The sequence below is a fragment of the Sarcophilus harrisii genome, chromosome 4 (genome assembly GCF_902635505.1).
Source record: "Sarcophilus harrisii chromosome 4, mSarHar1.11, whole genome shotgun sequence".
Lineage (NCBI taxonomy): Eukaryota > Metazoa > Chordata > Mammalia > Dasyuromorphia > Dasyuridae > Sarcophilus > Sarcophilus harrisii.
This window is the reverse complement of record NC_045429.1, coordinates 20,149,305-20,176,620: the sequence shown is the minus strand read 5'-3', so window position 1 is coordinate 20,176,620 and position 27,316 is coordinate 20,149,305. Positions and strand designations below refer to the sequence as shown.

Here is a 27,316-nt window from a genome sequence, read left to right as displayed (position 1 = left end):
TAAAGTAGGGGGAAGTTAAGGAGAGCTAAACTTTGGCTCAAAGCCACAAAGAACGAAAACAAAACCAAACAAAAAAACTATGTTCCCTCAATGAAATCGGCTCCCTTTGAAGTAGTGAATTCCCCATCATTTAAGAAGTAGTTAAGTAGAAGTTTGGCGCCAACAATTTGGAATATTTTAGAAAAAAAATTACTTCAAGTTTCGAGAGATTGGGTAAGTGATTCTTGTGTCTTTTCTAATCTAAGAATCTATGATTTTACAGTGGGACTATATTTCCAAGAGCGTCTGAATGCTGGTGGCTATATATGCAGTTAAGGGTGAAGGTTTTCAAAATACAAATGGAGAAACCAAATCAAACCATTTCCTTGAAATTAAGATGGTCAATTAGCATGTATCCATCAAAAATAAAGAATGGGACATTGTCAATGGTAAACTAGAAATTGTTTTTGAGGGGTCTGGCTTAAAAAAAAAGCAAAATAAAAAATAAAACCCTAAATTGATGTTTTACCTTATGAATACAACTGTAGTCCCTGAGAAGTTAATATTTGCCATTAGAATTATAATATACAATGAGATTATTTTGAGTGAAACGATGATATCAAGCTCTTCTCTAGACAAATCTAGCATCTCCACGAGTTATGTGAGGTTGCTATATAGATGTTAATAACTGTAATCTCTTTATTCTACTGGGGTACACCGTATTATACCAATCAGAGGATTACTGAGCAACGTTGCTCCTTTGCTGTAATAAAATAATTTGAGGAGACAAAGAATAGGTTCCCTTCCTCCTCCCTTCACTCCTCCTGTGCAGCTTTACCAAGTAGTGCCTTTAGGAATAGAAAGCAAACGACTTGTATGGGATTGATGAGACTTTGTTTAAGATAATAACCAAACATTGCTACCTTGCATTTTGATGGTGCTTTCTACTTTTTGGAAGTTTTTTGGTATCTGTCACCTCATTTTACTGGGATATATCCTTATGGACTAAGGGGACTTCTTAAAACTTTTTTCTACTTGTAACCCCTTTTCACCTGAGAAATTTTCCTGTGCCCCCAGAGATATAAAATAGGTACACGAACCAAACATTTATTGATAATAAACTAGAATTTCATTATCCCTACATTCAGTTATGAGGTCGTGTACAGGGTTGTGGATCACGATTTAAGAAGCTATTCCACTTCTCAGTCTCCAGGAAGCCGAGAATGTCTTAGCTTTTTCCTCAGTTGTCAACATGTAGCTGGTGCTTAATAATGTTAGATGAATGAGGCAATGAGGCATTCTGCTGAATCCTGGGAAATTTTTCACGCGTACTGTATTAGTTATTATTGAATTGTGTTAGTAATAATTGTAATTAATATTTACATGCCATTTAAAAGCCGTTACATTGTCTGAGCCTTGTGACTGCTTTGTGAGGGACTTCAGGATTATTTTCAGATAAGGCAAAGTTGACTTTCCTTTGTTCCAGACAGAAATGTCAGAGGTGAGATTAGGACCTAGGAGCTCCTGACTCTAAGTGTAGCAATCTCTTCAAAAGTCTCATAGGTTCTAGCTTTTTTGATTGCCCCACTTAAAAGTAAGTACAAAAAGAAAATTGAGCACATGCTCCTAAAATACACGAATATTTATTTATAATCATACATGTTCTCCTGTATGAAAATGTTATCTAGCATAAAACATACGTAACATAAAAATAAAAACATTAAAGATGAAATAATAATAGCTAGCATTCATACGGAGCTTTGCAAAGTGCTTTACAAATGTGATCCCATTTGATCCTCACAGCAATCCTGGGAGGCAGGTGCTGCTTTTGTCCCCATCTTACAGATGAGAAAATGGAGGCAGACAGAGATTAAGTGACTTGCCAACTACTGGTAAATATCTCTTTCTGACTCCAGGTCCCATAAGTCTTGTCTCTCTCTTTCAAGCTGGGAGTTTGGTGGCCACTATGGACAGATCTCATGAGGGATGAGTGTGGGGCAGGCTCCATTTCTGATTTGAGGGAGTTCTTCCTTAAGCCCCTCCTGCTCCCCAGGATAGTCTCGAAGCTTACCATGGGCAGCAGCAGGTGGTATACCGGTGGTACAGTGGGGAGAGGCAAGAAGATGCATCAAGTCTGGTCTCACACTCTGTATGACCCTGAGCAAGCCACTTAACTCAATCATGCCTCAGTTTCCTCATCTGTAAAATGAGCTGGAAAAGGAAATGGCAAGCCATTCTTGTATCCTTGCCAAGAAAATCCCGAATGGAGTCATGACTGAAAGGAACAAACCCTTTTGTGCCTCTGAGGCACCGGGGATGGAGAATGAAGCCTGGAGTCCTGAAGACCTGAGTTCAGATCCAGCCTGATACCTATACTGTGTGTCTCTGGGCAAGTCACTTTACTTCCGTCTGTCTCTGTCTCCTCATCTGTAAAATGTGGACGATGACAATATCTATTTTTCAGGGTCCCACCAGGTCTGTCCGAGCTCAGAGTTCTCCAGACAATTGCGGCCGATCTCCTTCTGTAACACCTGCTGATGCATCTCGGGTGTCCGCAGTTACGCTTTCCTCTTGGAACCCCTTCCTGTGCCTTAACTGGAGGTCCTGAGGTGTTTGAGCTGTTTTATAAGAGTATCTAAATAACCAGCCAAGAACAGGCAGTCAGGGGATATCAGTGACCGAGGGAAAATATCACGTATCCGCCATGTTTGGGCCAAGTGGGGACTCCTGCTCAGGGTAAGGAGATTTTCATCTACCAAACCCTTTCTTTTCTTGGAGAATCTCTATGGAAACGGCACTAGAATTCCCATGGAGGGTCAGACCGCCCTTCCCAAGATGAGAAGGCCCAACAGATCCTCGTACACATTGAAGAGGAACTCACTGAGGGAAGACACACCCGTAGATTTGTCGGATGGCTCCCTTCTTCAGTATAAGAGTTTATAAAGCTGCCTGCAGGAGGGCAAGAGGGTTTTCCAATCTGACAAACTAAGAGCTTTTAAAGGATTTAGGGAGAAACAAGAGTTCATAGTTGACAGACAACTTCCCTTGGACTCAAGTATATTTTGGGGAAGTAAGAGTTTTTGCAAAATTGAATTTGCTTTGATGGTGAAATCACAGACCCAATCTTCCTCTTCTCTTCCCATCCCCAAATATCTCCCCCTTTCCCCCCCAAAAAAGGGATTTATAACTGTCTTCAAGTATCTGAAAATTTGTCTTTAGGAAAAACAAACTTGTTAGATCTGGGCCTGGGAAACCCCAGAGTAATGTAGTAGAAGATGCAAGGAAGCAACTTTAGGCTTTGTTTCATTGAAAAAAATTTTTTTTCTATTAGAACTATCCATGAATGGAATGGGCTCAGCAGTCAGTCAGTCCATGAGTAACTATTAAGTGACTACTGTGTAGTTACAAAAAAAGCTAATAATTGCCCTCCGCCAGTATACATTCTATAAAAGGTAAGCATGTTAATAGTTATGGACAAGACATAAGTAGGGTGGGACAAAGGTGGCCATTAATGAACGGGGGGATAAAGGCTAAAACGGGCCTCGTGCCAAAGCCGGGCTTTGAGTTGAGTCTCCGGGAGCCAGAAGGGAGGAGGCAGCCCATAAGGCCCTGGGGAAGCTAGCAGAGGAGCAGGGGGATGGCGGCTGGTAGACGGATGTAGCTGGGCTACAAGGGGCTGGAGGAGAAGTGGGAGCCGGGCCACGAGAAGCCTTAAAAGCCAAACTGGGAACATCACGTTTGAACCCAGAGGTAAGAGAGACCTCTAGGAGTTCCTGCACCCACCATTAGCCTGGCTTTGCCACAAAGGCTCAACGTACCTCAAATCTTTCTTTAAGCACTTTGTCTTCCTTTTCCAACTTGAGTTTTTCTAAGCTGGATTTCTTGTTTTTGAGGAAGAGTCTAGGAGACAAAGTGCAGGAAGAGAGAAAGTCAGCGTAAGTGGAGGCCGGGTGTTTTTTGTTGACTCCCCCCTGCTCTGTGGCTCCTGGGCCGCCTCTTGGCGCTCTGGGTGGCTCTGCCAGAGGAACACAAGCTCTGGAAGCCCCCCAAGTTAGAGAAGATTCTCACAGATTCCTCCAAATGAGCGATAATTCCTCTAGTAACTGATTCCAATTCTCACCCTAATTTTGACTCTGTGTGTCAGGTACTCTACTAAACACGTTACAAGAATTGTTCCATTTGATCTTTACAACTTTGGCAGGTGGGGGGTATTATGAACCCATTTGACAGATGAGGCAAACGGAGGTTAAGTTACCTTTCTCAAGGTCATTTTAAAAACTAGCCTAGCTAAGAGGGTCATCACTGAATAGTCAGCCAGGAAATGATACAAGTTACCCTGTATCTGTGGGACTCATTTTGCTTCTCTGTAAAGTGGGGGACTCCTGGCAGTGCTAAATCTGGGACACTGGGTCACTTCCCTGGGCTTCCTCTCCGAAAGATGGTTGGACCTCATGGGATGACTCTTGAGGTCCCTTCTGGCTCCAGGTCTAAACTCTTCTGTGAGTTACAGGGACCCTGGAGCCCTTGTAGCCTGCTGCCCTGGGGCAGCTCAATAATGATGGAGTCCTTCCCACTTTGGGAGCGCAAAGTTAGAAAAATTCATAAAGCCCCTTTTCAAGCAATGTGAAATACATTATAGAATATGCATAATGAAAAATATATTTGCCTGCTCGGGGGCACAGAACATGGAGCCCAAAGTCAGGAAGCCCCAGCCTGGGTGATTGTGGGTGAGTCTCTGGGTAAGGCAACTGCTGCCTGCCTCGGTTTCCACAACTGTTCACAGCTCCTACCACCAAAGCTGCTGTGAGGATCAATGAGATACAATTTGTAAAGGGCCCAGCACACAGTAGGAGCTTTATAAATCTGAGCTATTATTAATATAGTCAGAAGCCAGCCACAATGGCTAAGTGTCTGAGGTCAGATTTGAACTCCGGTCCTCCTAACTCCAGGGCCCGTGCTCTATCCACTGCGCCACCTAGTTGCCTCCACAGCCTGTTTCCATCTCTTTCTGCCCATCTTTTTCTACCTCTCTCCATTGACACTTTCCTGTTGTTCCTTGACCTCTATCTCCCATATTTCCACCAGCTGCCTCCCCCACCTGTAATTCTTTGGGCCATCTCTGCCTCCTGGCTTCCTTCGAGTCCCAGCTGAAATCCCAGATCCTACAAGAAGCCGTTCCCAATCACTGCCAACGCTAACACCTCCCTCAGGATTATCTCAGTTTCCCTCTCTATAACCGGTTGGTCCCTGGCTGTTTGTACACTGCCCTGCAACCCCACCTTGCCCTGGGAGCGACGACCTTATTTCTGCCTTTCTCTCTCCCCCCAGCCGTTAGCAGAGGAGCTGACACAGAGTGTTTCACCAATGCTTGTTGATTGATTTATTTTGAGGAAAGTTCTTCATGAAACTGAAAAGTGCTGAGAAATCTTGCTGTTACTCCCTTCCCCCTAATTCATCTCTCTAGCACCGGCCTGGGGAAAAAGTGATAGAATTCATCCTTTTCACTGCGGTTGTTTTTAATGGCTGCAGACTAATGTTTGAAGGGCAAGGAAACTGGGTATTGATAAACAGGAAGTGAACAAGATAGAAAAGCATCTGGACTTCCTGCCATATAAATATTCATTTGAAGACTGGAGTGTTTAACTTGGCAGAGAGTCCTGAGGTGGGAGACATTACCCCCAATTTCAAGTGTTTGCGGGGCTGTCACATGGGAGATAGAATGGATATGTTTTACTTGGCCCAGAGACGGGACAAGACTGACGGGTGGGAGTTATAAAACCCCCTACAAAAAACCACATTTAAACCAGAGATTCAAAAAAACTTCCCAACAATAAGCAGCATCCTGAAGAAGAGGAAGCTTTTGATGAGAAGACTCAGGGGCCCTTGGTGTGAGATGTTCAAGAAAGGGAAGATGATGAAGGATAAAATGTCGTAGAAAAGATTCTTATTTAGTTATTCCCTGGGCTAGATGATTTTTGAGGTTTCTAGTCATTCTGAAATTGGAATAATCTAGAACTATTATGAAGAACTATTTTTGTTTTGTCCTTTTAGGAAAAAATTAAATTAAGACAAAAAATTGAATTCATTCATTTAAAAAATGAATTAAAAAATGAAAAAAAAAAGACTTTCTCTGAAATGTCATTTTGAAAGGGGGAGTTCCTGGTTTCTTGGAGATTGGGTTAACATAAGCAAGCTTTAATGGTGTCAACAAAGCTGAAAATGCTCAGAGCTCAGGCTCAGAGAAACTCTTTTTTTTTTTACTGTTATTATTTTAATTTTATACTTAAGCACAATGAGACAGAAACTACATGACTTGCCCAGTAGTCACACAGGCAGTAAGTAAATGGAGTTGAACTTGAATGCAGGTCTTCCTGATTCAGAATCCAGTTCTCAGAGGAACTCTTCACTACATTGGCCATAATATCAAGAATTGTTGCTCAAAGAATTCATAAATCTACTAAACTGTGGAAGGCTTACCATTCCCATCAGTAAATGGAATACCCAAGCTTAAAATATCCCTCATCTTTGAAGTATTTAAGAGGTTGTGAGTCATGGCCCTCAGCCAGTTTTTAGAAGGAGGTAGGGCTGGGTGTGGTGGCCCAGGCCTGTAATTCCAGCTCCTCGGGGAAACTGAGGATGATTGAAAAATTGAGCTGCACTGTTTGGTACCGACATGGCGAGCCCCAGGAAGACCCACGAAGGGGCAAACCAGCGCAAGTCAGAAATGGAGGAGGTCTAAGCTTCCCCACACGCAGGAGTGTGTCTCAAAAACAAACAAATCCAAAAAAGGAGGAGGAGATAGAGAAAGTGCTTTCCCAGTGCAGATCAGCAACTTTTCTGTAGTTTATAAACTTAGAAAACTTCTTAGGGGTTGTAAGCGTTAACTTCCCTCTTCCAGGAGGAGGTTTCAGAGGATTTCTGTAATGATCTTGTCCAGAATAGGTATTTAATAATTTGTTTTTTAATGAATAAATTCATTTTTGTCTTAATTTAATTTTTTTTCTAAAAGCACAAAACATAAAAATTTAAGTTTAGAATATTCAAACTTCAGAGTGATTAGGAACCTCAAAAATCATCTAGTCCAATGAATAAATAACTACATAAGAATCCTTCCTCCATTTTTATCCTTCATCATCTCCCCTTTCTTGAACATCTCACCCAAAGGGCCCAGACCAATTCTCATAAAAAGCTTCCTCTGCTTTGGGATCTTTCTTCTTGTTGGGAAGATTTTTTTTTGACTCTGGTTTAAATGTGCTTTAATTTTTTTTTTTTTTCTATCAACTCCCATCATTAATGGTCCAGCAGACTGCACGCTGGGGGTAGCCTTGAGCTCAGGCCTACTGAACTAATGTTGGCCCTCCATCCATTATACCACTCTGCCTCTCTGTGACAGGCAGCAAACACATCCCAATGGGAAAGACAAGGACTTTGTCTGGGGAGGGGAATCTCCCGTGAGAATTCCCACACACATGCTGGATTCTATTTACAAGTTTAGAAAGTATCCCGAGGCTCAGTTAGAAAGTGACCCAGTGGGGAGATTCGAACCCAGGTTTTTCTGATTACAAATGCAAATCCCCTTCTCTCCCTTCTCCAAGGCACAACTAAGCAGCAGGAGACAGTTATACTGACATAAACTTCATGATGATTCACCAGCTGGCTTTGACAGAGTGTCAGAAGGTTTGCAAAGGGGTTTTTTCCCCCTACACTCTATAAGTGGTACAACTACTGATATTGCTGCCATTTTATAGATGAAGAGACTGAAGTTCAGAGAAGTTCACTCAGCTACAAAGGGTCAGATACTCTCATCTCCTGTAGAATCTCTCGGTTCAAGCCTTTTATCAATTCGAAAACTGAAGGTTTTTTGGCTTGTTTTTTACATTTACTAGAAACAGATCTTTGGAATTATAAGAAAAACTCAGTCCAACCCTTTCAGTTTTTTGTTTTTTTCCAGAAGGGGAAAGTGAAGCTAAGAAAGAAATGCCCAAAGTCTTGGCAAATAAGAAGAATGTAGCGAAGTTGGAACTAGAACCCAAAGGCTTTTATCCAGTTCGTGCCACTTTTTCATGGGGTGTTTTTCTGATGTCAGATAAACATGTTTCTAGGACAGCTAGGGGGCGCCATAATGCACAAGGCATTGGACCCAGAGTCCGGAAAGCTCATCTTCCTGAGTTCAAATCCAGCCTCAGACACTTCGTGTGAGACCCTGGACAAGTCATTTAACTTTGCCTCAGTTTCCTCATCTGTAAAATGAGCCGGAGAAGGAGCCGGCCAACCGCTCTGTATCTTTGCCCAGAAAACCTCAAGTGGGGTCGTGGAAAGTCAGAAAAATGACCGACCCTATGCATATAAATGCAGTACTTGTTCCTTTCGAGCCATTTGCCTTTTGGGCACAGCACGGGTCTCCCCTCCTCCCGCTCTGTGAATGTCTAGCTGTTCTTTGATATAAATACATAAATACAAGACTTCAATGACTGGGGCATTTAAAGTTTAAAATGAAAACGGCTTTTCCAACCCATGACTCCATCTTTCCATCCCAGGAAAAATAAATTACATGAAGCCTGAGTCCAGAAAAAATAAACTTCAGAAAAAGGGGATTCTGTGCCATCTTCCAAGTCTGTATTTGCCTTGGCGGGGCCCAGGATCCCCTCCCCCGGGGGTCCCCAGTGTTGCCCAAAGCAGCCATCACCGCCACCAAACCTTTCATGAGACACTTTCTACAACAGAGCCAGAGAGAGCGTCCCCAGCCCTAACCATGGAGGAGGCTCCGAGTCTGCTTCCCAATAGCATAAACATCCCCCCTCCAAACTGTCCACCAGGCTTGCCCGGGGCTAGAGCTGCAAAGCTGATTCCTCCTTCAGATCAGAGCTTGGGGTAATCTCTGCTGGGGGGGGGCAGAGCACCAAGCAACATGGGGGGGAAGATCGCTGGTCTGAGAGCCCCAGCCGGGGCTGGCATCTGACTGAGACCTAGCCCTGAGGCAGCGGGCACACGACCCTTTCAGCCTCTGTTTCTACTTGTAAAGCACAGTTAAAAGCTGGCTTCCCTCACGCCTCCAACTAGAGATTTTGCTGCTGTTCTTGAGGCGTTTCAGTCATGGCCGACTCTCCACGGCCCCATTTGGAATTTTGGCGGAGACACTGGAGCAGTTGGCCATTTCCTTTTTTTCCGCTTATTTTACAGGGGAGGAAACCGAGGCACACAGGGCGAAGTGACTTGCCCAGGGTCACACAGCTAGGAAGTGTCTGAGGCTGGATTTGAACTCATCATGTCTTCTTGACATTAGGCACCATGGCACTACCAAGTTGTCCACTTAGTATTTGCTCTCTCTTTATGATTATCAATTTATCTGCCCACATGTTTCCCCAATAGAATGATGGCTTCTTGATAACAGGGAGGGTTTTGCATTCACCAATGCCTTGCTCAGTTCTTGACACATAGTAGGCACTAAACAGATTTTCCTTGCCTTTAAGTTTGAATTTTACTATGTAACCTGCCTGTTTGGGGGAAGAAAGTGCTTAGCCAGCCCTAAGTGACCATCTTCCCATGAGGGCTTGACCTTGATTCTTTCTACAAGATGGAACTGCTCCAGACAATGCCAGGGTGGCGAGGGAGCGGACTCCACATTGTGCATCAGGGAGGAAGGGGCTAGCCATGTTTAGTTGGCAGAGAGGGGGCCCTGGGCAGAGAGAACAGCCACTCCCTGGTTAGAAAATCTCTTCTCTGTGGTCCAGGTGGGGCTTCTTAAGCCTTTTGCACTTGAGAAATGTTTGCATGACCCCAGGGATGTGGGTATGTAAAATGGGTCTGCAAATCAAATTTCACTGATAATGAATCATAATTTCACGACTGCCACGTTCAGTTATGAGACCACCCGTGAGGTCATGATCTGCAGTGTAAGACTCTGGGGACAGAGAATGAAGACAAGGAAGGGACCGGGAGAGTCGCGTCTGGACTCGGTCACTGGCCGATGGCCCACAGTGGAGTGGGGGCAGACTGAGAGGTTTGTCTGGGGGTCCATACGGGGGACTTTGGGATATGACTGTTCTCAGGGATACGACCCTTGGTTTCAACAGAGTGGAAGACTTTTGGGTCACCCCTCTGTCTCCCAGCTTGTTTGGCTGGTGCTTCTGTGCTGGGGGAAAGTCAGGTCCATCCTGGGGGCCATCCCCTCACCCTCACAACTCCCCTGCTTGGCTCTGGGCTGTGGTACGAGCCAGACTGATTCTTTCAGTGGGCAAGGGGGCAGTTTTTCAAGTGGAAACTTGCTCAGTGAGAATTGAGTGTGGGAGCTTCAGCTGATCTCTTACTGCCCTCTGGGCCGAGCCTTTCTGACCTTCCTGATTCTTGGCTGTGGTGACTTTGAAGGAAAAGAGATAAATGTTTTATGTTGAATTTAAATCAGTTTTAAAATATTGTATCCACAAAGCTGGTTTCCTTACATTTTTTCACATACTGCACTATGATCCCCTAGCTTGAATTACTGGACTGGTGTTGGTTAGGCCTGGTTTACATTAATCAGCGTGTGGAGCCCCCAGTATGGAAGTTCTATCCACCAGTACACATCACAACTTGTCTGTGATTTAGGAGAAAAGCTCTAGGGTAGAGGCCTTTAACCTGAGGTCCATGAATTTGTCTTTAAACTATCTGGGGAACTTTATTTCAGTGTATTTTTGGGGCAATCCTATGAATTTAGCTTTCTTCTGAGACAAGATTCAAGGGCTGCCTAATGAATCTATGAAATAAGAAAGGTTACGATTTTCTACTTTAGGGAGCTTTCTGAGAACTGAGTGACTACCTCAGGGACACACAGCGACAGTATTTAGTGGGATTTAAACCCAATTCTCCCTGCCTCCAAGTCTGTCTCTGCCTACCGCCCCACAATGCCGCCTTTTAGGAATGCAGACATCTTTAATACTAAAGAAAAAAAATTCCATCCTTCATGATATGCAGGTATTTATTTTGTGATGTCAAGTCATGTGTGTGAGCGTAAAGCTTTAAGGCCCCCAGGGGACCCTATTTCCAAGTCTTGCCTAGGGAACACAAGTGCCTTTACCTGACTCTGTCTCCCAGAGATGTTGTAGGAGGGATTCGAGCTTTGGCTCAGTCATGGACTTGACTTCTGAGCCAAATCTGTCCCCTTTCCTGCATCTTTAACTTCTCCCACTAGCTTTTACCTTCACCTACAGGCTCACTAAGTTCTCACCATCTCCCCCTCCTCAAATCGTCTCAACTTTGTGAGCCCCTCCAGCCAGCATACACTCTCCTGTTCCTGGCTTGGGCCCACCATCACTGGCTTTACTTTCTCGTCTCACTGCTCAGATCTCTCTAATTTGACTTTTTATCCATTCTCTTCTTCTCCTGCTCTGCTGAAATCATTCTTTCCCAAATCAATGGTAACTTTCTCACCTCTGAATCCCATGGCCTTTAATTCTCTTCTTACTGATATTTGGTGCTGTAGATCACTTCGTTTTTCTTTTTTCTAGACCCCAACCCACTTTTGGGACCCTTCTCTTACAGTTTCCTTCCTTTTCCTTGTTCATCTTCAGTCATCTTTTCCTGCTTCCCTTTAAATGTAGATGACCCTCAAGGACCTGTCTTTGGTCCCCTTCTCTTCCCCCTTTGCATCATTCCTTGGGATAGCATGTATTTCCATGGGTTTCTGCACATAGTAGATGCTTTATAAATGTTTGTGGCTAAATTTATTTATTTAGATAATTTAAACTTAATTAAGTATTAATTACATTTCATAGAAACAGAGATAATTTTCAAGTCTCTAGATCCAGCACAGGATCCTCACAATATTCCAAGGCATTTATAAATTCAACATGTTCAAAATTGAACCTTCTGGCCCTCTAAGGCTACACCTTTCTCTTACTTCTATGGAAGTAAGTGCCACCAGTACTCTAATGATGTTGTTTCATATCCTCCGACTCAATTGGACTCTTTCAATCCTCACTTTACAATCCAACTCTGGTCAATTTTAACTCTTCAATATTTCTTATATCTGGTCCTTTTCTACCACACTGGCTCAGGACCCCTGACTCATCTCACCCACTCATCTAGATAAAGGTAATAGCCTCCCAACTAGCCTTCCTGCTTCTAATCCAGTCCTGCCTGTCTCCTGTTTGCCTCCCTTTCCCAAGAAGCCTTTCTCAATTCCTCTTAATTCTAAGGGCTTCCTTTTTTTGCTCCATGTATATCTTGTTTGTACAGAGCTAGTTATATGTTTTCCATCCCATTAGATTGTGAACTCCTTGAGAATAGGGATTACTTCTTGTTTTGTTATGTTTTTTCCTTTCTTTGCATCCTCAGTACTGAGACTTGGCCCATAGTAGGTGCTTAATAAATGCGAGATGCCTGACTGACATTGCTGTTTGGGCCATCATCATCTTCAGTATTTGATCGTATCCCTCTACAGCATAAAAATCTTCATTTTCCACCTATTGTCTACATATAAATATAGTAGTATACAAGATGATAAAATAACAGCCCACAATTCTGAGTCCTCCACAGTTCCTACACTTTGCTTGAAACAACTCCATGAGGTTGGTATTTCAGGTATTACTTTCCATAATTTAGGGATGAGAGAGATTACAGTAATAACTGGCCATGGTAGTAAGGTGGGAAGAGTGTTAGATTTGAACTTAGAAGGTTTGAGTTCAAATCATGTCTTGATTACTTACTCTCCGTGTGACACTGGGCAAGTGACTCATCCTTTCTGATTCTCAGTTTCTTCATGTGTAAAATGAAGATATTGAAGTTGATTGTCTCCCAAGGTTCCTTTCAGATGTAAATCTGTATTCCTCTGCTCCTCTGGGTCAAAGGGGGACTCAAAACGAGACTTCCTGATTTCAAGACTTGTTAATTTTGCTTTTCTATTATACTGCACTGCCCTTTGTGGAATCTGGTCTTAGCTTACTTTTCTGGCTTTATCTCTCACAACTCTTTATGCACTCTGTATTCCAGCCAAACTGAATGCTTTCCCTCCTTCTCATTTCTCCTGACAATACTGCCAGAGTAGATTTGCCCCTATTCTCCATCTTTTTAAATCTTGCCTAATTTGAAGACGTAACTCACTGACTCCATGGCACCTTCCTTCTCAGAAGCAAAGCACCTCCTGGTGGGAAGTGATCAATCCATCCCAGCGACCCTTGGGTCCAGATCCTTGCATTACCAGCACATGGCATAACAATCCTCACAAAACCAGAGTGGGAAAGGCCCACTTGGGCCCTGAAGCCTCATGCATACCCCACAGAGCATCCGGACATGACCGGGCCAATCCAGCAAGCTTGGACTCGGGCACTGGAGGGAGCCCACGCCCTCCTGGAACAGCCCACTCTGCTTCTGTGCCCCTCTAGCCATTAGGGAGGTATTTCTCTTCCCTTTCACCTCAGGCCCGCATGGGTGACACCCACTCATTGTTCTCAGGTCTGCCTGTGAGAGCTGGACAGAGCACGTGCAGTTCCTCTTCCCCATGACAGTGGGCATTTAATAAAAATACTTAATCAACTTGAGTTGCTTTTCTTACAGTTTCATTCAAGTTCCATTGGAGAAAAATGATCCCCTAACCCCAGACACCCATTCATGAGCAGCTTCCTACTTAGGCCCTGAGACTGTCCATTCCACGAGGGCAAAGATGGTGTCTTGCCTACACTACACGGCCCTGTTGCCTCAGGCTCGATACCAGGTGCCTGGTGCTGGGTCGTCTACACTCCTAAAAAGTTCTCTGGTCACAAATCTGACATGTTTCTGATCCCAGAATTTAGGTTCTTGTTCATTTGAAAAATCACATCAAGGAGACCCTTGAGTAAGACCCAGGGAGGGATGGGGTGGGCGCAAGCCATTACCTTTCGGATTCCTCGGGCATTTTGTTTGTTTTGCTGTCTTTCATCATCAGAAATTTTGGTTTCCAGAGTCTTCCTTTGTCTTCTTTTTCTCTGAAATGGGAAAAGGGAATGAAAACAAGGTAAGCACAAGTGGTTTTTAGAAATGAATAACACGGAGCATGGGAAATAAAAAATTTGGCCAGACAAGATCCCTGCCTTTGGATATTTGAAAAGATTTAAACAGATCTGACCCCCGAGAACATAATTAGTGAGGACCCTAGGAAGGAACTTGTGGAAGGTAGACTTTGGCCCGATGGAAGAAAGAACAGCCTAATACCTATAGCTGCCCAACTATGAGAGTGTCTGCATTAATTTAGTTCAATTCAACGTTGACTTCGAGCACCTCTAGTAGCCAGACTTTCATAACTGGGCTTGGTGAGATTAAAAAACGTTGAGATATGTCATGGCCTTTTTCTTTTCTTTTAATTAATTTTTTTTCACTGCCTCTTTCCTCATGGAGGGTATGGCTAGTGGTACCACATCCCAAGCTCTACTACAGAGTCGTAGTCATCAAGATAGTTTGGTCCTGGACAGAAATAGAGGGGTTGCTTATACCCCCCTCCCCCAGCTCCCTGAAGGCTAGAGCTATGCTGTAAGAGGGGCAAGTCACTGACAGAGGATGAGGAAGCAATAAAAGAGTGAAAAAGAACCAGAGAACAAGACAAGGGCAGCTCTTCTATCCCCAGAGGTGGGGAGGGATGTTCAAGAAGAGGGAGCTGGTTACTGCCACAAAGAGATCAAGGAGAGGAAGCATTAGAAAAGTCCATTTAATGGGGCAATTGGGAACCACTGCCATTTTGCACTTGTGTCTATTTCCTCATGACCTTACTTGGGGTTTTCATGGCGAAAGCCCCAGAGCAGTTGGCTGTTTCCTTCTCTAACTCATTTTACAAATGGAAATGGAAGCAAATAGAGTGAAGTGACTTCCCCTGAGCCGCACAATTAGTAAGAGTCTGAGACTGGTTTTGAGCTCAGGTCTTCCTGATTCCGAGCCCAGCGCTCCAGCCACTGTACCACCAGCTGTCCTGCTATTCGGGAGGCTCCTGGGGACCTTGGGAAGCTATCTGAGTGGAGTGCTGCAGGACGCAACTAGACGCCAACAAGCTCAGGAAGAAGGGAGGTAGAGGCAAGAGTAAGGGGAGCCACGGCCCGGGAGCAGCCAAGTAGTGAAGAAGGCCTTAAAAAGGTCTATTTTTTTTTTTAAATGGAAGATTAAGAAGAGAAGAGTATGTTGTAGCCAGATGGTAATAAGTCAATTCAGAGGGATTATTTGAGAGAAGAGAGGAAACTTCAAGGTCCTAGAAAAAGGCAGAAGGGAATTATACCCGGGAGGCAGACAGGTGGATTAGCCCTAGAAAACTCACGTGACCGTTAGGGATTTATGACACTATAGATCAGCCAGTCGGACCCTTGTCTCATAGACAAGGGACTAAATAAAGCCTGCCTCCTATACTAAGTGACTTTTCCCAATCCAGTCAAAATTCCAAATCTGGGCGATTTTCCCTTGTACCATACTGGCTGTCCTCAGCGGACTTAAAAAATTGTGTACTTCTCAAAAGATCCGATCTACACTGAGGGACTGGGTTAAACGTTGGGCATATCTGGCTGACAAAAGAGCAAAATCAACATACTTGGAATCTTTCTTATCCACTGTCACATCATCGTAGAATATGTTTTCCTGAGACTTAAATTCTAAAATCAAAAGGAAATGAAAATCACTAATTAATCAATCACTAAGCATTTATTAGGCACCTAGTATGTGCAAGGCAGGAGACAAGGAAAGTCAAAAGGAGAAATTCTTATTTACAAATGAGTAAAGCTTTCATAGTTCTTTCAGACTGTGCATAATTGTATGATGATACTGGGCTGCCCCCAATATTCACCAAGAGGTGAAACTGAAGCTCCCTCTTGTACTATGCATATGTTTATATAAATGATATGTATGCATATATGTGTTAGTATGTATATGTATATGCATAAAGATATAAAAAAAGAGAGGGAAAAAGAAAGAGAAAGAAAGAAGAAGAGGGGGAGAAAGGGGAAAGAGAGAAAGAGAAGGAAAGAGAGAGAGAGGAAGAGAAAGAAAAAGAGAGGGGTGGGGGAAAGGAGAGGGAAGGGAAAAGGGAGAGGGAGAGAAGTGGAGAGGACAGACAGGTATTTAATAAATGTGTGAAAAAATGAATAAATGAAAGACTTAAAAGTTGCCAGAATGGGATGATTTCCAATAAGACATCAGCATGGATTTGCAGTATTACCTGATAAGACACATAATTTCTAATTCATGAGCTTCTCTGACAATTCCAAGTTGTCATCATCAACATTATCACTATCACCACCCCATCATGATAACTGATGTTTAGAGAATAATTCATAGGAGCACAGATACAGAGGCTGCCTCATGTAACTTCTCCATTTTAAAAATGAAGAAACTAAGGTCCATGGAAGGTCTTACAAGAAAGAAACATCAGAGATGGGATTTGGACCCAGGTTCTCTTGTTCTAAGTCAATGTTCTGTCTCTCACAAACCTTAAATTTCATAAACCTGAAGGTTTAGAAAATGTTTAATATAATCACATTTAACACTATGACTCTGTGAAAACTTATTATCCTTATTTCACAGATAAGGAAGCTCAGACCCCTAGAAATTAAGTGTCTTGCCCTGGGTCACAAGACAAATAAGTGTCAGAAACCTGATTTTGACTGAGGTTTTCGAGGGGCAGTGCTGTGCCCCGTCTATCACACTATTGACTGATGTGAGGATTCACTCAGGAAGCATCGATGTTTTCTGGAAGCACTGCTTCAAAAGTGAATCATATTCAGGCTTGGTAAAGTGAGAAATACTTTGGTAAAATGCTTGATCTGTATGGAAAGCTTCTGTTTTGGGGTATCAAGTTTTTTTGGGGGTGGGACTCACTTCTCTCCCTTCCCTCATTCTGTCTTATTTAATATATTTGCATAAAACCAAGAAAAGTAATTGTCACTTACCTAAATTAGGCATCGAAATGGAAAATCCACTGTAAGTCAGCAAAAACAAAAGGGGGATGGAGTGTTAGACAAAAATATTATTATACGGAACACATTTATTTATCTCAAAGAAAGGTAGCATTGGAGTAAGAAAATCTGGATTCAAGTCCTCTCGGTCATTTGACCTGTCAGGGTCCCAGGAAACTTTCTAAGACCCTTAATGTCGGAGAAGTCTGTTTTGCCTTGGCAGAGAAAACTGTCTCTCATCTGGCCCTTCCTGTTCTAATGACTTCACAAGTGTCCTATTCTCTACCCATTCCAAAGACAAGATTATATGCATAGAGAAAGACAAAAAAGGAAGAGGAGAGAAAATAGAGACAGAGACAGAGAGAGAAGAAGAGGAGGAAGACACAGAGAGATCCTAACTCAGAGTAGGCATTTAATAAATGAGTGAAAAATGAATGAATTGAAAGACTTAAAAATTGCCAGAAAGGGATGATTTCCCAGTAGGACACAAACATAGATTTGCAATTTTACCTGATAGACACAATTTCAAGTTAACGAGCTTGAACAAGAAGTCCCTTCTTGTCTTCTGTTTGTTCCCAGTTCTATCTGTGTCTTCCGATTCAGTTTCCACCCCAAGAGATGGCCTCCCTGCCCACATCCCTCCCTCATTTGACAGACCAGGAAAGCAGACTTAGAGACATTTGATAACACTCAAGTTCTCGCCTCATCTAGGAGGATGGAATGGAACTAGATCCTAGTCTGGGTAGCAGAGGGAACCTCCCATTTTCCCATTCTCTCTCCCATGGGCTGGCATTAGGCACAACTGATGATCTCAATTAGGGATCTATCATCACTGTGTTTTTAGGGGTGTGAATTCAGCATGGTAACTGTGGGTTACCATGGTAGCCTGGAAAGAATACTATTTCTAGAGACAGAGGGTCCAGGTTCAAGAGATCTCCACTGCTGCCCACCTGTGTGCTTTTGGCCACTAAAGTTGCCTTCTTTATAGAAGGTGGGAATTGAGGGAGATGATCTCAAGGTTTCTTCTAGATTGAATCTTTTGATTCTGTCCAACCTTTTTCAATGTACAAATGAGGGACTGTCTAACCAGTCAATGATGGAGACAGGTTGAAAAATCCGGCTTCCCATCTCCTTGTCTGGAAGCCTGGAAGGCCGAGATCTGGGGCGAGCTGGTCTCTGAAGATTCCTTCTCCCCTGAAGATTTTATGATGGCATGATTTCTGGCCACAAAGGGCTGCAGCCTTAGAGCTGAAGGGGACCTTAATATAAATCTTAGTCAAGCTTCCTTTCCCAGATGAGGACACTGATGACACCAAATCATGCTTACGTTGTTTCTAAAACTAAAATAACTGGCTAAAAATGGGATTTAGCACCTAAGAAAAAGGGAATAATAATAATAATAATAATGTCTAGAGCAATATATGCCCAGCCAGAAAAAGAAACTTTCTCTTTCAATGTACATTTAATTCAAATTGGAAGACCATAAAGACTTAGAGGAGCAACTTCCTTATTTTTCTGAAGATTGAGAGATTTGCTCAGTATTACAGAAAAATCAAGTGGCATAGTGGGTTTGAACCCAGATCCTCTGACCCTGAATCTCTCCTTTCATAGTTTCTTGGAGCCACCTATTCAAAGTCCTATATTTTGAAATCCTTTCCCCTCAATCTTTAAAGGGAAAAAAATATATTTTTATTATAGCTTTTTACATACAAAACATATGCATGGGTAATTTTTCAACACTGACCCTTGCAAAACCTTTTGTTTCAATTTTTCCCCTCCTTCCCCCTCCCCCCTCCCCTAGATGGCAGGTAGTCCCATACATGTTAAATATGTTAAACTATTTGTTAAATACATGTATACATATACAGCAGAAAAAATATTTTTGATGGTCCACATTGTTGTCTATATAGTAAATGTCTTTTCCTCTAGAAATTAGTTTTAAAAGGGGACATTTCCCACTAATTTGGGCTTCATTTTTGTGGGTAGCATCCGTATTTCCCAGAACAGGATGCATTATGCTATACTTTGTTGACTTAATAAATTACTAAAATTAAAAATTAAAAAAGTAAAATAAATTACTAAATTAAAAAATTACTATTTCCTACAGAAAGACCCCCCCCAACTTTTTTTTTTTTTTTTTTTTTTTTTTTTTTTTTTTTTTTTTTTTTTTTTTTTTTTTTTTTTTTTTTTTTTTTTTACCTAAAGTTCTTTTTCATCTTCTTCGGTTTAACTTTTTCTTTTTCTTTTTTAAAAAACCTTCCCAGTTTTTTAAATTTTTCTTTTCCTTCCAACCTAAAGAAAAAAAAATGTTATAAGTGCTGGGCCTAAGAGATACCCCACTGAGTGAGACCAGAGGTTTTCTGATGGCTTTATAACAGACACAACCCCAAGAGATTTCAGTAACAAATCTCAACGTGTTCTAGTCTCCCTTCCTTTTTGCAAAGGACCAGTGAACCAATCTCTGATACAAAAGGGCAAGTTATTTTGCCATACTTTTCTAAAAGCAGGGGCAAATAGAAAGGATCCTAGAACAAAATGGTGCATTTCAGGGGTAGTCACAAGGAGCACCACAAAACTGCTGAGTGTACTTCACAGACTCAGTGACTGAGTTAGAAGTGACTGTATAGTGAATCTAGACCAATCTGTTGTTGGACAAGGGTAGGGGGAGGTATTCTCCTTCCTGGCCCCCTTCAAGACTTCACTCATGGGCAGTTCTCATTACGCAGAAGGGTTTCTCGACATCAATGCACAATTTTTTTCTCTCTCTCAAATGTCCCTCCTTGCTCCTGCTTCTTCCTCATAAGGAGACCAGCCTCAGTTCATTTTTAGTCACCTGAATGGCCTAGCGATTTATTTCCAGTTTACTTAGTACAGAGGAGGAGGGGGAGAGGGCTTGTAGCGCGAATTTATGATGACATTTCTTCTAAGGCTGAGCCTGAAGATGTATGTTAAGACTAGGATTGTATAGGAATCAATTATTTTACATGTAGTTTTGACTTAGGGATTTGAGTCGTTCTTTGAGCTGTTCTTATTCCATGACTGTGGAACCAGGACTAATGTGCTTTTTTGAACACATCCTTTGGGTTTTTAGGCATGACCCTTTTTGCTCCTTCACAAACACAATTTCTTTTAAGAATTGGTGGAGGCTTTTTAGTTAAAGTCAAGAGTGGTGTTGGAATCTTTACAAACTGTTAAGCCATTAGAGTTGATAGAGACAATAATTATATGATTCATTTGATTGGAGAGGGAGATATTTTGGGCCAGAACTTGAAACAAGGTACCAAATACAACTGATGGAAATGATGCTTGTGTCCACACCTTTGGAGAGCTCCTAGAAGCAAGAAGTATTTAAGTACTCATTGGAGTTCACACGTTTGGGAGATTTCAGGGTTTAGAAAGAGATATCTGAATTCACACCTCCCTTAGGGCCAGAGAGCACTCTGGGAGATAACCCAGAATCCCTCTCTCTCCAGAAGGAGGAGTTAACCTTTGGGAGATCATATATAACAGGAAGCTCTTAGAGCTTGAGGAGAATTTCTCCGGAACATCGACTGGGGTCGGAGAGGAGCACTCTGGGAGGAAGCCCACAAGCCCCGTCTTGGAGGCAAGAGAGATTCTTTGCATCTTCCACCTTGGAGCTGGATGGAGGCCGAAGAAAGCAGAGGCAGAAGCCAAGGACAAGCTGTAAGAGCTCTTGGGAGAGAGAGGCCTCTGGGCTAACCGGGCTATACTGAAGGACACAATGAAAGATCTGAACTTTTGTCAGCTGGCTGCCATTTTGGGAAGAAAAAACACCGACAAGTGGGACTGGCTTCTCTCTGAAAGAGACGGGCGGCCCGGCTTGTCAGCCTCCCCTAAGGCACGGCGGGGGCGCTGCGACCCTTTGGGCGTCCCCGGGAGAGCTCGCCCCCAAGCAGCGGATCATCCCCCCCCCCTCCCGCTGGCCCCGCCTTTCACAGCCGGGCAGGGGAAGGAGCCTCGCCCTCGGCCGCGAGCCCGCTCTGTCCCGGGCTCCGGGCGCGCGCTTCCGGCCGGGCGTTCTCTCCCCCTCTGGGGAACTTCTGTTAATCCCGAGTCCCCGCGTTTCCCCCTCGGGTTCAGGAGCCCCTCCGTTGGGCCCCTCGCCGCCCTCCCGCGGCTGAGGGTTTGTCCCCGCGGGCCCCTGACTGGTCCTCGTGGGATGAGAAAAGGCAGCACGTGGCGCTGCCGGCACCGTCACGTTCTGCGTCCCCGCCAGTTCTGTCTGCGCTGGGTGTCGGAGGGAGGGCCAAGCAGCGCCGAGCGTCCCGCGCCTCCGACTGGTCCTGGTGCGCGCGCTGCCTTCTGGGCCGTCACCTGCTCCCCCCGGCCGGAGGGGGCGCCCCACTCTGCGCGTGCTGCCTCGTGGGCCACCACCTGCTCCCCCCCGGCCGGAGGGGGCGCCCCACTCTGCGCATGCTGCCTCGTGGGCCGCCACCTGCTCCCCCCGGCCGGAGGGGGCGCCCCACTCTGCGTGTGCTGCCTCGTGGGCCACCACCTGCGCATGCTGCCTCGTGGGCCGCCACCTGCTCCCCCCCCGGCCGCAGGGGGCGCCCCACTCTGCGCGTGCTGCCTCGTGGGCCGCCACCTGCTCCCCCCGGCCGCAGGGGGCGCCCCACTCTGCGCCTCGTTCTTTGGTTTAGAGAAGCAGGGTTAGGGTCCCATCTACCCCCGCCCCCACGTCCACGCTGGGGTCTGGGTGACTTGGGGACACACTGAAGGCGGGGCCCCCGTTCTACCGCCGACAAACCCGCCTCAGGAAGAGCTGGTGTCGGCGGCGTTAGAACTGGGTCTCCCCCGTTCTGAGAGGGCCGGCCCCGCTCTACCCGCGCTCCCCCCACGCGGACAAGGGCGCAGCCCAGCCAAGAGCGCCCCCGTCGCTCGGTTACCGGCGTTTCCCGGCAGTTTGAGTGACTTGGGACCAGCGGCAATTCCCGGGACATTTTTCTTCTCACACCGAGCTGAGATCTGCTCATGACCCTCCCCCCGCCCCCCCTTTCTGGGGTTAGTTAGAACCAGGCTGCGCGCTCTTGCACGTGACTGAGCTCCAGGCTTCCGAGAAGCCTCCCCCTCCCCCCACCGCGGGGCTGCCCCCCCCAGCAGAAGCCGGGCCAGGAGCAGAGGCACTCACTCGGTCTGGGCCTGGCCGCTCTCCCCGCCGTACAGGTCCTCGTACACCTCCTCGCCGCCGTGCGCGTCTGAAAACAAAGGAGAGCAGCCGGTCACCTCCGTGAGCGCGGTGTGCCCCGGGGCCCAGAGGGAGGCCGCCTGGGAGAGCGTGATCCTTCGGGGAAGCGGCGCCCACGGGCCCGCAACGTGGGACGCCGGTCCCTGCAAGTCTCTCCGGGTTTGTCTGAGATCATCCTGCCGGTCATCTCTCCCTGCGCAAGAATGAGAACTTACAGTTTCTGAGCTGCACCGGCAGAAAAACTTTCTAGACAGAGAGTGCCAGTGGGAGACACAAACACAAGGCTACAGGACTGCCCCTGTCACCTTCCTCAGACGTTCTAGCACTGGGTGGCCCCAAGGTGCTGGCCCTGACTGAGCCTGTGGGCGTGAGCTAACACCCCCACACTTTCATCTTGTTGCCAAAAACCGGACCACAAGAAAACTGGAATAAGAAAGAAACGAGTATCTTGTCCACCTGTTCAGTGATCCACTGATCATCAGACGTCAGAGTATTCGAAAGACCATTTCTGTAGAAACTCCACAGAGCCATTGATGAGTCAGTTAAGAGAATAATGATAACTAGTATTTATAAGACACTACAAAATTTCCAAGTCAGTTTATACGCATCACCTGATTCAATATTCAAAAGATCTTTGTGAGCTAGGTAGTGTGTTCCTGAGCTTTTACGATTTTGCAGATGAGGGAAACTGAATCTGAGAGACTCTATAAGGAAATCCTTTCCACCTCCGTGTTTCCCGAGTCTTTCGGAGACATCAGATTATGGGGTCCTCTAATGTCCAGTGTTCTGCTTTTCTGTCTCAGGAACCCGGAGTCCCGAGAAGATAACTGACTTGCTTGTCATTAGAAAGCATTTCTTGAGGACCTACTACGTGCTTAAGCACTTTGTGAAATAAAATTAGGGCTGGTGAGACAAGACTAAACTCCCAAGCAAAGAAGTGCCAAAGGGGTTAGGGCGGACTTTGAGTGTATGAGGTCCTGGGGCCAGAGGACAAGTGCTGGAGGGGACTTTAGGAACCACCTAGTTCAAGCTCCGATTTTATAGATGAGGAAATGGAGGCCTTGAGGGGAGTAATGACATACTCAAAGTCATACAAATGGCAGAGAGAGGATCCTATCCCCTGTGCCTTGACTTCAAATCCAGACCCATTCTTCTTCCCCAGGCTGCAAAGACCTTTTATAGATGAGGGCACTGTGCTCCAGGAGCATTCTTGGGCCATCATCCTCTTCCAGGCTTTTCCTGCCCATTTAGAAACACAAAGGGGCAGCCATACAACTCTGAATAGCACACTGGGCTGAGGACTGAACAGATTGTTTTATTCCTCATCATTAGGATGAGTTCAACATGGAGCAGCTTTCCAGAGTGCAAAAACTATGGGCTGGTAAAGGGCATACCTTGTGAACTCAACAAACTTCTCAGGCCATCACAGCACTTTCCCGTGGTTCCTTTTTGTGCTCTCTTCTGCCTCCAGTGGGAACATCCTCCAAGGCTCTGCATGCATACCTCTTATTCCCTCTCTAAACTTGTCTCTTGCTTATCTTATCCATCCTTCTGCCTCCAATTATCATCCAATTATCCAATTATCTAGAAACACGATAATGGTGACAAAGAGATGATGATAGTGCTCCAAAAGTCTTTGTGTGGAATTTTAGCTATTAAAGTTTGAAAATGAACAAAGACTTTTAAGAAGAATATTTATTGATTTTATTTTAAATTTATGGAATAAAATAAGCATCCATAACATGATGATGATTGCACATGGAACTGAAAATTTATTACATACAACTTGTAGCCCTTTTCAATATTTAATAAATTTATCCTAACACTTTTGAGACGTCTTGTAAAGTACTTCAAGATTTGCAAAACATTTAAAATATGGTATCTCACTTGATCCTCACAACAAATCTAGGAAGTAGATATTATTATTATCCCCATTTTATACACAAAGAAACTGAAGCTGACAGGTTAAGAGACATTATGAAATAAGTGTTGAAGGTAGGATTTGAACTTAGCTCTTCATGAGTTCAAGTCCATCTCTCCAATAATTTCATCACCAAATAACTCTACAAATGTTCTTTCCAGCTCTGATTTCTCTAAACTCAACTTGTATTTTTCACTTCTTTCCGGCTATCACTCCCAGCTAGTTCTCACTCCAGTTCTCTTTCAATCATCAAGCTTGCAATCTTGGAACCAGTGTTTATTCTTTTTAATTTTTTATTTGGAATTAATTAGAGGTTAAGTGATTTGCTTAGGATCACTCAGCTAGTAAGTAAATATACAGGTCTGGATTTGAACTTGAATCCTCTGGATTCCAGGGCCAGGACACCTAGCTGCCTCCGATGTTAATTCTTTCACAAAAGTGGTCAACTCCTGAAAGTCACCCCTCTATAAAAGGCGAGTACAATGCTTTCAAATACTCCAAGGCCCTTCTTTTGGAAAAGCAACAACAATAATTTCCTTAAATGCATTTTGTGAGTCCATGTGCTCCTCTCCACTCATCTCACTCACTTTTCTCTTTTTTCAAAGCTGTAGATCCTAATCTATCCATTTCTGTCATTTCTTTAACTCCTACCCACATCCCAGGAGGCAACACAAACCCTAATGTTATTATTATGTAAAATCAAACCAAACCATAAAACAACCATAAAAAACTAATGTTTATATAGTGATTTAAGATTTAAGAAAATAAATGATTTTCATAGATTATTCTCAGCATACTGTATCCTCACATCTATCACAGTGCCTTGTCTAGAGTAGACACTTAATAAATTGTTAATGAATTAATTAAATCCCTAAATTACATTTAAGTTGCAATGTAACCACAGCAAAGATCCCGACAGACACTTAACAAGGTCACAGAATGCATAGGGATACCAAGCTCTCTGAGGCCCCCGGTTTTCCACAAGATTGCATCAGAAACAACAGCTTTCCCCACCATAAAGCTTCCTTCAGATCCAAAGAACCACAGCTTATTAAAATGCTATTTGTATGTGAACTTTGATAAATGATATCACCATGGGAGGCGAGGGTCAGGGAGGCAAGAGGAACCAGCCTCTCTGTTTCACCTCTTCTAAACTCCATTCTTATCTCCTTCTGACTCTCAGCTCAGGTACCTCTTCCTTCAGGGAGGAGGTAAGAACCCAGCAGTTGTCAGTGCTTTCTCTCTCCTCAAGTTATTAAGTGTGTATCTGCCTATTTATGCATCTCTTAGGAGAATGTAAACTCCCAAGGACAGGGATGCTATTTGTAAATCTCCTGTACCTCCCACAGTGCCCTGCACACTCCTAAAGCTTGTCTCTGCTCTTGGACAGCAGCATCCCCACAGGGCTGCCTCCCTTGGGATGCTCCCAGCGAGTCTCACCTGGCTTTAGGCGTAGCAGATTTCTCTTGCCTCGGAAGTCCTCCTTTACCTGGAGTTTTCGGGGAATGCCTTCAGCCCCGTTGATCTAAATGTAAGAAATGAGAAGAAATCAGCAGAGTTCTCAGGAACTTCATTTCCATTTTAAAAAGCTATTTCCTTTTTATTCTCTCATAAATTAAAGACAATGACAAAAAAAAAAAAAAAAAAAAAAAAAAAAAAGACTTCCTAATAAGATCGGAGGATTTAGGATTGGGAGGAACTTTAGAGTGTTCTGCAAACAGTACTCAATTGTGTCCCCATTTGGGTTTTCTTAGCAGAGATCCTGGGGTGGTTTGTCATTCTCTTTTCCACTAATTTTCAAATGAGAAACTGAGGCAAATAGACTTAAATGACTTGCCAAGGGTCTTGCAGCTAGTACATGTCTGAGACAAGATTTGAATTTAGTCTTTTTGACTCCATAGTTCTCTGGCTACGGTGCCACAAACTTCTTCATGGTTTAAGATTTATAAAATGATTTCCATAAGCAATTCTCAGGATACGCTATCCTCACGTCTATCACAGTGCCTTGCCTACAGTAAACACTTAATAAATTGTTATTGAATTAATTAAATCCCTAAATTACTTTTAAGAAGTTTACACAGTTTCTATAATAAAAATAAAATCTAAACTTACATCTAAACTCAAATCCTACCTCAGATTCAGACACTTAGTAGATCTATGTGACACTAAGAAAGTCATGTGTGGATAATGGAAGGACCTTGGAACATGGGAATGGGGAACCCTTAGAGTGTGAGATATGGGAATGGGACGGGGAACATCAGAGAGAATCTAGTTCCTTTGACTGTCAGCTCTCCTTGGCCCATTATAAAGTCTGACAGACTAGGATTCACCTCCTTATAATTCAGCTGGCACTCATTAAGCACCTATCATCATCATCATCATCATTATTATTATTATTATTATTATTATTATTATTATGCATAGTAATGCTACACTGGATGCCTTAGAATTCAAGGACCACCATCACAAAGAGCCCTTGCTCCCAGAAGCTCCTGTGCCTTAATGAGACATCACACGTACAGAATGATGCATCTAGGAGGGGATCCCGATGTCTACCCAAGCAGACAAATACCTTCTTCAGATTTGGGTCCTTGTCCTTTTGGTGCACTTCACCTTCCCGTGGCTGTTTCCCCTTCTTTTTGTCGTTCCCAGAGGCGTGTTCATGGCTGAAAAATTAAGAGATGCTCGAACCAAGTCTGAACTGAGGACAGTCTCATAGTAGCAGTAGACAGGCTGGACCTGTGGATTAGCCACTGTCACGTCTTATCTTTGGGTAACAAACCTTAGCCCTTCGCTGAGTTGAAGAGCACCAGTTCGGGCCGGAGAACCGTCTGAATCCATCCAGACACCTCTTTTCTCCCAAATGCCCTTGGAGGGGAAGAGGCTGATTTTTTAGCAGAAAGGGATTTATTCCTAAGTCCATCTGCCCCAGGAATTAGTGGGCATCAAGGCTGCTCTGCCCAGAGCCAGCCGTCTCCTGCCAGTCTCTGACCCAAATACACACCCAGGGGTTCTAAGCCAGATGGGAGCAGTTAGGGAGGTTCTAGGGTGTGAAGAGAACTTGATGAGGAGTCAGAAATAGGCTGGAGAGCCAGCTCACAGAACCCCAGAATTTGGAGAGAGGTCAGAGTTCCTCCCCTCCCACCCTGCCTGAAGGAGAAGTCCCTCCCCAGCATCCCCTGAGCCATGGCAGAAGAGCCCCAGGATCTCTGGAGGGATTTCCCTTCTGTCAAGCTGGCGTTCCTGCTCTGCATCGAGTTCTGAGTCAAAGCCAAGCAAAGCTCATTCCTTTTCCTCAGGAAAACCTTCAAATACCTGAAACCAACTCTCCTG

At 44.2% G+C, this 27,316-nt stretch overlaps 1 protein-coding gene across 3 annotated transcripts in view; it reads right to left on the bottom strand.

Annotated features, from left to right (window-relative positions):
* Window positions 1-1,848: 1,848 nt before the first annotated feature.
* The window catches only part of FYB2 (FYN binding protein 2), a 52,209-nt gene continuing 26,741 nt past the window's right edge, over window positions 1,849-27,316 (bottom strand). Inside the window, exons 9-17 of one of the 3 annotated variants that reach the window (XM_031969040.1) lie at window positions 26,556-26,649; window positions 25,424-25,508; window positions 22,006-22,072; window positions 19,056-19,148; window positions 16,851-16,879; window positions 15,497-15,557; window positions 13,827-13,916; window positions 3,798-3,879; window positions 1,849-2,614 (exon numbers count right to left, since the gene is read on the bottom strand). In XM_031969040.1, the coding sequence (XP_031824900.1) occupies window positions 2,603-2,614; window positions 3,798-3,879; window positions 13,827-13,916; window positions 15,497-15,557; window positions 16,851-16,879; window positions 19,056-19,148; window positions 22,006-22,072; window positions 25,424-25,508; window positions 26,556-26,649 (613 nt within the window). In that variant the 3' untranslated portion in view covers window positions 1,849-2,602. The remainder of the gene's footprint in view (window positions 2,615-3,797; window positions 3,880-13,826; window positions 13,917-15,496; window positions 15,558-16,850; window positions 16,880-19,055; window positions 19,149-22,005; window positions 22,073-25,423; window positions 25,509-26,555; window positions 26,650-27,316) is intronic. The other 2 variants (XM_031969039.1, XR_004234259.1) reach the window with 2 other exon arrangements.